The sequence below is a fragment of the Ictidomys tridecemlineatus genome, chromosome 10 (assembly GCF_052094955.1).
Source record: "Ictidomys tridecemlineatus isolate mIctTri1 chromosome 10, mIctTri1.hap1, whole genome shotgun sequence".
In the NCBI taxonomy this organism is placed as follows: domain Eukaryota; kingdom Metazoa; phylum Chordata; class Mammalia; order Rodentia; family Sciuridae; genus Ictidomys; species Ictidomys tridecemlineatus.
The window spans coordinates 51,799,928-51,812,835 of NC_135486.1; the positions used below are offsets into that span (position 1 = coordinate 51,799,928).

The window sequence follows — 12,908 nt, forward strand, 5'->3', positions numbered from 1 at the left end:
TGTTAAGTCTCTTTTCAGAAATAATCACATTTCTGATTTTTTTCACCATAAATTAGTTTTGTCCATTTTGGAAACATACAATATAAGCATTGTTTAGTGTTTAGCTTTCTGCTCAATATAATGTCAGTAATTCATTTCTTTTTTCTCTGAGTTGTACTCCACTCTAAGAAATTACATTTTGCTTATTCAGTATCCTGATGATAGGATGATTCCAAGTTTTGGCTATAAGATTAGAATGATAAGAGTGCTTAAAAGATGGTATGAACTTTCTGTTACAGATTATTATGTGGACAGTTGTTTTTCACTTCTGTTAAGTAAATGCCTAAGAGAACTACTAGAGCATAGGGCAAGTATTTTAATTTTATAAAAAACTGTCACGCTTTTTCCAAAGTGGTATACCATTTTATAATCCCACAAAAAATGTTCAGGAATTATGAAAGCTCCATATCTTTGCCAATTTGCATTTTCATGTATTCACTGATCTTCCTTTGGGAAATGTTGAATGTATGTCTATTCAAATGTTTGATCAACTTTTTAAAATCAGATTGTCTTTTTATTACTAATTTATAAAGTTCTTTATATTTTTTAGTATAAATCCTTTCTCAGAGATGTCCTGGAATCATTTTTCCCCCTATTTATTTTCCTAATGGTGCCATTTAATGCATAGAAAATTTCAAGTTGAATCATCTTTTGCTTTTTTGGTAACTCTTTGTCCACACCAAGAAATCTTTGCTTACATCCAGATCACATAGATATTAGAAGTTTCATAGCTTCAGCTTTTACGTTTAGCCCATTGATCCATGTTAGATTAAGTTTATTTCCATATGGATATCTAGTTCTTCCACTGAAGTGCTTTGGTGCCATTATGAAACCAACTGCCCATGTTGAGTGTGGCTCTATTTCTGAACTCTCTATCTTGCCTTGCAGCACTCCAACAGAATGTTGAGTAGAAATGGTGAACATCCTTACATCATTCCTAATCTTAATGGCAAAGCATTAAAAAACTTCACTATTAAGTATATAGCAGTCAGTAGAGTTTTGTATACAAACTTTATCAGGTAAGGAAGTTCATTTCTAGTATACATCAATGAGTATTAATATTGTCAAATGACTGGTATTTATTGATAGGACTGTTATTTTTTTCCCTTTATCTTGTTAAAGATGGTGATCTGATGTTTTTAATTTATTGACTAACTTTTTAAAATATATATATTTTTAGAGTAGGTTTAGGTTCAGAACAAAATTGAGCGCTGGGTTCAATCCTCAGCACCACATAAAAATAAGTAAATAAAATAAAGGTATTGTGTCCAACTACTACTCAAAAATAAATATTTTTTTAAAAATTAGTTAATTAATGAGTGTGTAAGTGTGTGCGGGTGAGGGTACTGGGAATTGAAGCCAGTGGTGCTCTACCCATGGGCTTCACCCACCAGCCCTTTATTTTTATTTTGAGACAGGGTCTTATTGAGTTGTTGAGTCTGACTTTAAACTTGCAATTCTCCTACTTCAGCATCCTGAGCAATTTTTCAAAAATTCTAACAATTCACAGCTGTACTTATTTTAATGAATTTAAAATTTTATCTTCATAGCTTTTAGTTTATGCTGTAGTACATGTTAATTTGAACCCTTTAAAAATATATTTCATACATGAAGAGAAAGTAACATACAGTAAATTACTACAGAATCTAAATCTTTCTAAATCTCTAATAGAAACTATCTTGGCTAAAAATGACAAATCACAATAGTAACAAGCTTGTCTTTTTCACTTACCTGTAACTTTGGTTCCAATAACCAGAGGCAAAGGAATTTCATCTGGGAGATCTTTGAATTGTGAAACATCTGCAACTTTCCTTTGTTGTAAGAGCCTTATTTTCTGCCGTTTCTGTTTTAATGCTGATCTCTCTTCCTCAAAAAATGCAGAAGAACATCTAGAATTATAAAAATCATATAAACTGATAACTATCCTATACAGAAACTTAAAAGTCTGACCATTCATTTCACTTTTCCCTTTTTTCTTCTCATTTCTTTTGAGTGTTAGATTTAAAAATGGGATTGTAGAAATTATTACTCTGTAAATTACTTTTAATTAAAAAAAGGAAATAGGGTGTTGCAAGACAAAGATTATATGTACATCTAGATTATTCCTCCTACAAAGTAGGATTTGTTCACCCTCCTTTGACAAAAATGTCTGGAACCTAGGTCTCCTTTGAAGAATAAAGTTCAATTTCAATATTCTATTCAGAAGAATATGACATTTTCTCTCTGATCCAGTGAGCATATCAATATAGGTTTAAAGATGAGATCTGCCAGTATATGAACTCATAACTAATCATACTTCATGCCTTTAAGTCTGAATACTGAATTCACTTTTAACTCTAGGGTCTATCTTATTTCCATTTTCAAATTCTAGGATGAATCAAATCATTTAGCATGTACAAACCTGTAATCCCAGCTATTTGGGAGAATGAGGCACGAGGATCACAAGTTCCATGTTGTTGTACATATCAACAGTACATTATTTTTATTGATAATATTATACTGTATATTTCATAATTTGTTTATCTATTCACTTGTTGGACATTTGGGCTGCTTCCAGTTTGCTATTAAAGTTGATGTAAACATTAGTATATGAAGTTTTTTAATATTTTTTAATTTTTTAGATGTTGATGGACTTTATTTTATTCATTTATTTATATGTAATGCTGAGAATTGAACCCAGTGCTTCATACATGCTAGGCAAGCACTCACTCTATCACTAAGCCACGACCCCAGCCCTGTGTGAGTTTTGTATAAACATATTCTTTCATTCTACTCCATCTAGGAGAGCCAAACTGTTTTCCAAAATTGCGATACTATTTTACACTATCACCATCAGTGTAAGAGACTTTAAGTTTCCTTTGGTGGTTTCTCTCACGAATATTTGGTATATTCAGTCTTGTAATTTTGAACATTGTAGTTTAATTTGCATCTTATTAAGGATTAATGATGTTGAACATCATTTTGTGTGCTTATTCAATATCCTTATACCTATAGTAAAAAATCTATCCAAACCCTTTGCCAATTTGCTAATTGGGCTATTTGAGTTTTAATGAATTTTGAAGAGTTCTTCACACATTCTGGATATTAAATAAATGTGTCCACCAGTCAAATTTTATGTAAACAGAATATTTAACATATTTACATGGTTTCAAATTTAAAAGATTTCAAAAGGTATTGAAAACTTTAATACCCATGTTTCTCAATTACCCAGCCTACTTCCCAGAGGACCATTGTAAATTTCTTATATACCTTTCATTGATATTTTAGGCATACACGAGCAAAAAAAACAAAAAAAAAAAAAAACACTTATGTTCTTTCCTTACTTCTCTAAATGGCTACAATATGCTCTGTTATGTATTCTGTATTTCTTTCTTAATATATCTTAGCAAATTACTCTATTACCAATACACAAAGAGATCCTCCATTTTTGTTTTTGTTGCCAGGTATAGACTCAAGGTTTTGTGCATGCTAAGCCTGAACTCTACCACTGAACTACACTTTCAGCCCATCTTTTTTGTTTTGTTATGTGGTTTCGGAATTTTCTATTTTAGGTAGTATACTTTAATCTTTCCCAAATTTATGACACTTAGATTGTTGCCAATCTTCGCTACAACAAACAATATTGCAATAAATACCTTTGCACATGTCATTTCACCTATGTGCAAGTACTTCTGTGATATGAACTCTTAGAAGAGTTAGGCTCAAGAGAATGAAAATTCATAAATTTGATCAATTTTTATCAAATTTCTCCCCAGAGATTATATAAATTAATCTCTCACCAGCAATATGTAAAAAAATGACTATTTCAACTTAGTATCACCAATCCAACATGTCAAAGCTTTATGAACTTTGTCAATCTGAGAATTAAAAAACAGTACTCCAGCACACTTTGATTTTGACTTTTCTTTTTCATTTTTGATGTTGATGGACCTTTATTTTATTTATTTACTTATTTGCAGTGCTGAGAATTAAACCCAGTGCCTCACACATGCTAGGCACTGAGCCACAATCTCAGCCCTGATTTTGAGTTTTCCCTGAGAAAAATTGAAATTTTTTCGTATTTAGAAGAGCCATTTTTTCCTTTCCTATGAATTATCTGTTTATAATCATTTATTACTATGAGTTATTTGATTTTTTTATAGACTTATAGGAGTTCTTTACAAATTAGGGAGTTAACCCTCTGTCTATAATAACAATTATAGATAGTTCTGTTGTTATCTTTTGACTTTTTGTTGTTTCTTGGTCATGAGAAATGTTATTTTTAGGAAGTCAATTTATTGATATTTTCTTATGGCTCTCAGCTGCTGGGCCTATTAGAAAAACCTTTTCCAATTCAAGACTCACAATATGCTGGTTTTCTCCATTTGTTTTGTTGTTTCATTTAAAAAATATTTAGGGCTGGGCCATGGCTCAGTAGTAGAGTGCTTGCCTAGCATGTGTGAGGCACTGGGTTCAATTCTCAGCACCATATATAAATAAATGAATAAAATAAAAATCCATTAACATCTAAAAAAATTTTTTAAATATTTTTTTTAAAGAGAAAGTGAGAGAGGGGGACAGAGAGAGAGAGAGAGAGAGAGAGAATTTTAACATTTATTTATTTTTTCTTAGTTCTCGGCGGACACAACATCTTTGTTGGTATGTGGTGCTGCTGAGGAGCGAACCCGGGCCGCACGCATGCCAGGCGAGCGCGCTACCGCTTGAGCCACATCCCAGCCCTTAAAATATGTAAATCTTTGATCTTTTTAAAAATTTTTCCTGGTACAAGGCATGAGGCCCACCTTGTCTTTTCTCTAGATTTCTACACAGCAGTTTTGATCTCCATTAAACAAACAATCTGCTGGGCATGGTGGTACACGCCTATAATCCCAGTTAGTTGGGAAGCTAAGGCAGGAGGATTACAAATTCAGGCCAGCCTCCTCAATTTAGTGAGACTCTGTCTCAAAATAAAAAATAAAAATAAAATAGAGCTAGGGATATAAATCAGTGGTAAAACAAACCTGGATTCAATCCATAGTTACCAAACCAAATCAAACCAAACAAAATAATAATCCATTCTCCTTCTCCATGTACTTGAAAGGTAACCACTGAAACTGTTTTATTAAATTCCTTTAGACTTCCATGATTGTGTGTGGACTGTTTATTCTTCATTCATATTCTATTTATGTACACTCTCACATTGTTTTAATTATGGTCACTTAATAATCTATATTCTATTCTAGCTCTTATATTTTCAATCTCAATCCTAGTGATTATTCCAATACTTCAAATAATATCTGATAAATTCTCTCTTCATTAGTTTGTTTTTTCAGAATTTCCCTATTTGATTTTCCCTTTTGAAATGTGAATTTTAGAGTTATCAGCTTAAAAGAAAAAAAGAGGCTAATGATACTTTCATTGGGAATGAATAATTTACAGATGAATTTAGGATGTCGTGTCCTCTTTTCTAAGATCATGTGTCTTCCCACTTGTTCAGATACACCTTGTTTGTTTCTTCCTTTCAATTTTTTTGTGTGGGGGGTGGTGGTGGATGGGTACTAGGGATTAAACCCAGGAGCATTCTACCACTGAGCTACATTCCCAGCTCTTTTTATTTTTTATTTTGAGACAGGTTCTCAGTAAGTTTCCCTAAGGTGGTCCTGCCTCAGCCTGCCAGTGTCCCTGGGATTATAGGCAATGTGCCACTGTATCAGCTCCTTTCTATCTTCTAACGGGTGTAGTTTTACCAAATGATTTTTTAAAATTTATTTTTATTAGTTCTAATCAGTTATAGATGACAGAAAGTTTTTCGATTCATTGAACACAAATGGAACACAACTTCATTTCTCTGGTTATACATGGTGTAGAGTTGCACCACGTGTGCAGTCATACATGTACCTAGGATAATGATGTTTGTCTCATTCCACCATCTTTTCTATCCCCATACCCTTTCCCCTTCTCTCCCTATAAACCAATTTTTAAGATTAGAACATTTCAAAAAGTATACTCTGGGCTGGCACTGTAGCTCAGTGGCAGAGTGCTTGCCTAGTATGTGTGAGGCACTGGGTTTGATCCTCAGCACCACATAAAAATAAACAAATAAAATAAAGGCATGCTATCTACCTACAACTACAAAAAAATTTTTTTTAAAAAGTATATTGTATGAATAATATGTATTATACTTTGACTTCTGTAGGGAAAGAAAAAGTTTAAACTTTTGTTAAGAAAAGACTTCCAACTTTCAATTAACTTTCATGAATTGAAGGACTATAAGTATCAGAGAACTATTATTTACTCAAAAAGACCTACAGAATTAAGAGAGGAAAATAAATAGTAACTGATATCCTATCTGGTAGACAATAATTAGAAATAGTATAGTTCAACATGCTAAAACATGCAAAATCACAACAAAAAGTCTCAAATAGTCTAATGTGATTATCAAAGATCATACATTTTTCAGTATAAAACACACCAAGTAACAAACTAAATTTTAATTTTGTTCTTATAATTGTTGAAAATATTAAAAATATTATCAGCAAGACTACCTTATAAAAGAGGGATAAAATAAATATTAGAAGTTCAATTAAAATTTCTTTCTTTTTTTTTTTTTTTTGTGGTGCTGGGGATTGAATCCAGGGACTCGTGCATGCTAAGAAAGTGTTTTATCATTAAGCTAAATCCCCAACCCCTCAGTTAAAATTTTTCCTTGTATTTCATCACCATCTATGGAGATCTTTAAAACTAAATTCCATTCTTATTTGTCTAAGTCACTTTCTAGACCTTCCTTAAACTTTCCCATCATTTAAAAATGAAAAAGTCTTACACATGCTTTTACTAAGCTGACAGATATAGAACTGATAATCTAATTCTGCTTCTAACATATTTCAAAATTTCACTACAAAGTAATATAAGTTTCTACTGTGTTACTAGGTAGGATAATACTAGAAAAGGGAACATCATTTCACACAAAGAGAAATTTTGAAAAAGTAACACTGGATAGATTAATTTCTTTTCTGTTTTTACATAAAGTAAAATAGGAAATTGAAGGAAACCTCTTGAAGTGACAAAGGGTTTCAAAGAAGATAATAACAATGTACACATAATTTTAGAGCTTACTTAAATACTTTTAGGACATTCTTAAATATTTTGGAACACAGGAAGACACAGGTAATATAAAACAGTAAAATTATGTTAAACCCATGTTTAGAACAAAAATGAAATTGTACATTTAATCATAAGATGATAAATATAAAAGACCTTCATTAAAGTTGTTTAACAGAATATAATGACATATAATCCATTATTTTGAAAAGTTATATTTTGGTACTAGTCATCTATAGATTAAAAACAAAAACATTAATGGCCAGGTGCAGTGGTGCACACGCTTTATTCCAGTGACTAGGAAGGCTAAGGAGAACTGCAAGTTCAAGGTCAGCCTCAGCAACTTAGACCCTACCTCAAAATAAAAAAATAAAAAGACTAAGGATGTAGCTCAATGGTAGAGCACTCCTGGGTCAATCCCCAATAATACACACATACACACACATAATTAATGTCATAATGATACTACCACCTATTTATTATTTTTATTTAAAAAAAATTTTTTTTTACCTCCGTGGTTTTCCCATAAGCCGCCTGATTTTTCCCCATTCTACTCTTGTTAATTTTCTTGTTTTCAAATTAGGAAAAGATTCTTTTAGACATACACAGAAGTCATTATCACCTTCAAAAAGTGGTCTGTAAAACAGAAGTGGTATTTTATTGGTTAATGCATGTTGTTTTCTTAAAAGACACAAAATTCAAAATATGCATTCCAATTTTCCACACCATACTAATCAAAAAATGTCAGATTTTCATATTGACTCTATCTATAGAAAACAGATACAAATTCAAAATACTGAAACTAAATCCTTGGTACTGTGAAACAACTGTTTATATATAAATTACTCAAGAAATATTGCCTGTGAGATTCCAGAAGAAACTGATTTTGTTCAATCATCTATTTGACTATATGTTTTGGGATGCTGTCCTGGCCCTGGCATTATAGCTGATAAAGACAAACAATAATGTCAGCTATAAAGCATCTTTGTCCCAAGAGTATCACTCTTTGTGACTAAGCCTGGAGGATGCCAGAGGATCAGATTAGTTTTAGGGAATCCCAGAAGAACTCAGGTCACAATAGGACATCCTGAAAGCTTTCTTAAACCTACTGAAAACCTGTGAAAAAAATAAAATACTATTCACAGTGTGAGAAACCACGAATCCAGTCTCATACAATAGTGCCTTGTCCTCAAATATGTACAACCATTAGATTCACAAACTTCAGAGTAGGTAATGGTTTGGAAACTAAAAGGAAAATAAAGATAAATAGCCAGCACAATATGCACCAATAACAGCCATACAAGGATAGAAATCAGAACTTTTCCTCATTAACTTCTATTGTCAAATAACTGGATTTTAGCCAAATCTCTTCTACTTAAACATTTATGTATAATTAAAATGCTTAAATATCATCCCTAAAATATAAAGATTACCCTCCTAAAACATTGAGGCATTTTTACCATTAATAATAGTTTCTATACTATTACACTAGCACTAGATTTATAAAATAAATCTCATTCATTACAAATAATGGAGCTTTGTTTAGGGTATCTCTATAGTCTTTGTTAACTATAATGCAGAAATTATACTTTCATTTAATTTTTAACAAAAAATTCCCCCAAAAGGCTAGGGTAGAAAACTATGGGAAACAGAAATAAATCCAACTGCAATGAGGAATAGAAAATTGAATTCAACTGCTGGGTATGATGGCATACACTGGTAATCCCAGCTACTTGGGAGCCTGAGGCAGAATCATTTGAGCCAAGGAATTGAGACCAGTCTGGATAATATAACAAGACCATGTATAAAAAGAAAAGAAAAAAAAAAGAGAGAAAAAGAAAAGTGAACTCAAGAAAAATAAGATCTAAAATCAAAATAAGACTATAAAAAGTTGCAGTTCATAACATTTGAAAAACTTAAAATTTCTAGTTCAAGTAATATTCATGATATAAGTCATGATACATACTTATCTATATTTGAATAGAACCACTCATATATGCACCATTTATGTGCTTTGGGAAGCTTGAGTAGGTTCCGTAACCGAAAACCAATCTTCTGTGAAGCTTTCTTATCTGGTGTTGACATTGTTGCTGTAAATTTCTATATGATTAAAAAAAAAAAAAAAAAAAAAAAGATAAATTGTAGCTCTATTAAGTAAAAATAAACATTTAAAACAGTGATTTAAAAAGGTAAGTTATATTTAAGTATTCAAAAATTTTTATAGCACTTAACATGGAATTTATTGTTTAATAAACAAACATGATTATTTCTGACAAAGTTAAAGCCTCAAGTCTCACAACACAGTCTCACAAGGAAAGTGAAATATTTGCCCCCATCATGTTCACACTGCAACACATTATCAGTTAAGTACACAGGAAGAAGAGATTCATATGAAATATTCCTACCCGTCATGGGTCAGAAGAGTTCAGTAAGAGGAACTCTGCTGGGCTGGGTATGTAGCTCAGTGGCTGAACACTTGAGATCCTGGATTCAATTCCCAGCAACCAAAAAAATAAAAATAATAAAGGTACTCTGCTGAGAAGGCAGAAAGAGGGAATACACAGATGCATGCAAATAAGCAGTGGGCCCAGAAGTGAATTCTATACCAAGTCAGAGAACTCTAACGCCATCCAAATATTTTAGATTACTGAAGAAGGGAAAAAAGCTTCACTAGTGTTAAGTCAGCATGATACCAAAAACTGCAAAGTATAATAAAAGAAAACTTCAGAAAATATCACTCACAAGTATGGATTTTTAAAATTCTTAATAAGAGCTTAATTAAAAAGAAACTTGGGGGCTAGGGATGTGGCTCAAGTGGTAGCGCGCTCGCCTGGCATGCGTGCAGCCCGGGTTCGATCCTCAGCACCACATACAAACAAAGATGCTGTGTCCGCTGATAATTAAAAAATAAATATTAAAAAATTCTCTCTCTCTCTCTCTCTCTCTCTCTCTCTCTTTAAAAAAAATATTTAAAAAAAAAAAAAGAAACTTGGGCTGGGGTTGTGGCTCAGTGGTAGAGTGCTTGCCTACTATGCATGAGGCACTGGGTTCAATCCTCAGCACCACATAAAAATAAAAAAAAAGATATTGTGTCCACCTGTAACTAAAAAATAAATATATAAAAAAAAAAAGAAACTTGGGGCTGAGGCTGTGGCTCAGTGGTACAGTGCTTGCCTAGCACGTGTGAGACATTGGGTTCAAACCTCAGCACCACATAAAAATAAATAGGATAAAGGTATTGTGTCCAGCTACAACTAAAAGAAAACTTAAAAAAAAACAAAACAAAACTTTACCACTGGAACATAAAAAGAATATAACACAACCTAGTGGAATTCATATCAAGTATATAAGGATGATATAATATTAGGAAATTATTAAGGCATTTTCATTATTAATAAATCAAAACAAGAAAAGTCATAATCACCTCCACTGATGCTAAAGACATGAATAATACCCATTAAAAACAAACTTAATAGACTGGGCACAATGCTGCATGCCTGTAATTCCAGAGCTCGGGAGGCTGAGGCAGGAGGATCATGAGTTCAAAACCAGCCTCAGCAACTTAGCGAGGCCCTAAGCAACTTAGTGAGACCCTGTCTCAAAACAAAATATGAAAAGGACTGGGGATGTAGCTCAATGGTTAAGCACCTCTGGGTTCAATCCCCAGTATCAAAAAATAACAAAAACAAAAAACAGACTCACTAGAATGGAAATAGGTGAAATGAATGAAAGACAAATACACAACACATCAAAAATTTTATGATAGAACTAATGTAGTGCTTAAAGGAAAATTTAATCTATAAACTTTAGTTTTAAGTCTAATCTATATTAGGAAAAAAAGAAAGATCTCAAACTACCAATATTAACCTCTTTTCTGTTGCCAATAACATAGTACCATAGAGTAGTTAAGTTATAAAGAAATTTATTTCAGCTTACAGTTCTGGAGGTCCCAGGTCAAGGGGCCACATTTCAGTGATGGCCTTCTGGGGACAGAGTCCCAAGGCAGTGCAAGACATTACATGGTAAAAGTCAAGGAGCTTATGGATTGTGTGTCTAAGTATTGGTCTGATCTTTGTCCATCTTCTTATAAGAGCCAACAGGAGCCAGGTGTGGTGGCACATGCCTATAAATCCTAGCAGCTCAGGAAGCTAAGACAGGAGGATCACGAGTTCAAAGCCAGCCTCAGCAAAAGCAAGGCACTAAGCAACTCAGTGAGACCTTGTTTCTAAATAAAATACAAAATAGGGTTGGGGATGTGGCTCAGTGGTTGAGTACCCCCGAGTCTAATCCCCAGGACCCCCCCGAAAAAAAGCCAACAGGATTCAATCATTGAGGTTCCACCCCATGACCTTATCTAATGACATCCCAAAGGCCCCGCATTTAAACACCGTAGTCAGATTTAAGTTTCCATTATCTTCATACCTCATAGTAGGGATTATATTTCAACACTTGAAACTGTGGGAAAACAAATCATAGCACTACCTTTCCACTGTAAGAAACAAGAAAAAGGAAGGCAAAATAAATGCAAAGCAACCTGAAGGAAGGAAATAAGATTAAAGCAAAAATAAATAGAAATTTGAAAAAAAAATCAGTGAAACCACAAATTCTTTGAAAAGATCAACAAGCCTTGAACTAGACAGACCAAGAAAATAAAAATAAATGGATCCTTTCATAACTTGATGCAATAGGTTCAATGTGTCCACTCAATTTCATGAGTTGAAACTTCATCTCCAAAGTAACATGTTAATGGTATTTGAGAGGACCTTTAAGAGGGCTCCACACATATGAATGGATTAATCCACTCACAGATTAATAGCTTGTTAACATAGTTTTGTTTTATAAAAGCAAGATCTCTCTGGCACACTTGCTCTATCTTGGCATGTGATATGATATACCATACCATGATCCAGCAGAGCCAAGAAGGTCCTCATCAGATGCTGAGCAGATGCCAATACTACACTCTTTACACTCTTAGACCTCCAGAACCTTGAGCCAAAATAAACTAGTTTTCTTTATAAATAATTACTTGTTAGTAGTCAGTCATAGCAAGAGAAAAGAGACTAAAACACTTGATAAAATCCATTTTTCCAAACGCCAATTCAAAAATCTGTACTGGGTTGGAGATGTAGTGCAGTAGTAAAACCCCTGCCTAGCAAGCTAAGGCCCTAGTTTTGATCCCCAGTAGTGGGGAAAAAAGAAATCAGTATCATTCTTAATGTTAAAATACTAAAAACAGCTGGCACGTGTGGCACACACACTAGGATTAGGGAGGCTGATGCAGGAGGATTTCAAGTTCAAAGCTAGCCTCATCAATTTAGTGAGTCCCTAAGCAACTTAGTGAAATCCTGTCTCAAAATAAAAAATACAGCAAGGCGCAGTGGCACACGCCTATGAGCCCAGTGGCTCAGAAGGCTGAGACAGGAGGATCACAAGTTCAAAGCCAGCCTTGAAATGGCAAGGTGCTAAGCAACTCAGTGAGACTTTGTCTTTAAAATACAAAATAAGGCTGGGGATGTAGTTCAGTGGCCAAGTGACCCTGGTTCAATCCCTGTTACACCAAAATAAATAAATAAATATGAAAATAAAAAATACAAAAGGCTAAGGATATGGCTTAGTAGTTAAACACTGCTGGGTTCAATCCCTGGTACTAAAAAAATAAAATACTAAAATCACTTTAATTTAAATGAGGAATATAACCAAGAGATCAACTATTACTACTATTTTTAAACACGATTTTGAAGGAATTGGCCAAGTAGGTAAGAGAAATAAAAAACAGAAAGAAGACATAA

At 33.2% G+C, this 12,908-nt stretch overlaps 1 protein-coding gene across 2 annotated transcripts in view; it reads right to left on the reverse strand.

The window, feature by feature from the left end:
- The window catches only part of Lin9 (lin-9 DREAM MuvB core complex component), a 67,977-nt gene that overhangs the window by 38,814 nt on the left and 16,255 nt on the right, over positions 1-12,908 (reverse strand). Inside the window, exons 1-4 of one of the 2 annotated variants that reach the window (XM_040278616.2) lie at positions 9,525-9,593; positions 9,086-9,219; positions 7,630-7,755; positions 1,771-1,928 (exon numbers count right to left, since the gene is read on the reverse strand). In XM_040278616.2, the coding sequence (XP_040134550.1) occupies positions 1,771-1,928; positions 7,630-7,755; positions 9,086-9,204 (403 nt within the window). In that variant the 5' untranslated portion in view covers positions 9,205-9,219; positions 9,525-9,593. Of the gene's footprint in view, positions 1-1,770; positions 1,929-7,629; positions 7,756-9,085; positions 9,220-9,524; positions 9,594-12,908 lie in introns of those variants that run through there. The other variant, XM_005326541.3, reaches the window with a different exon arrangement.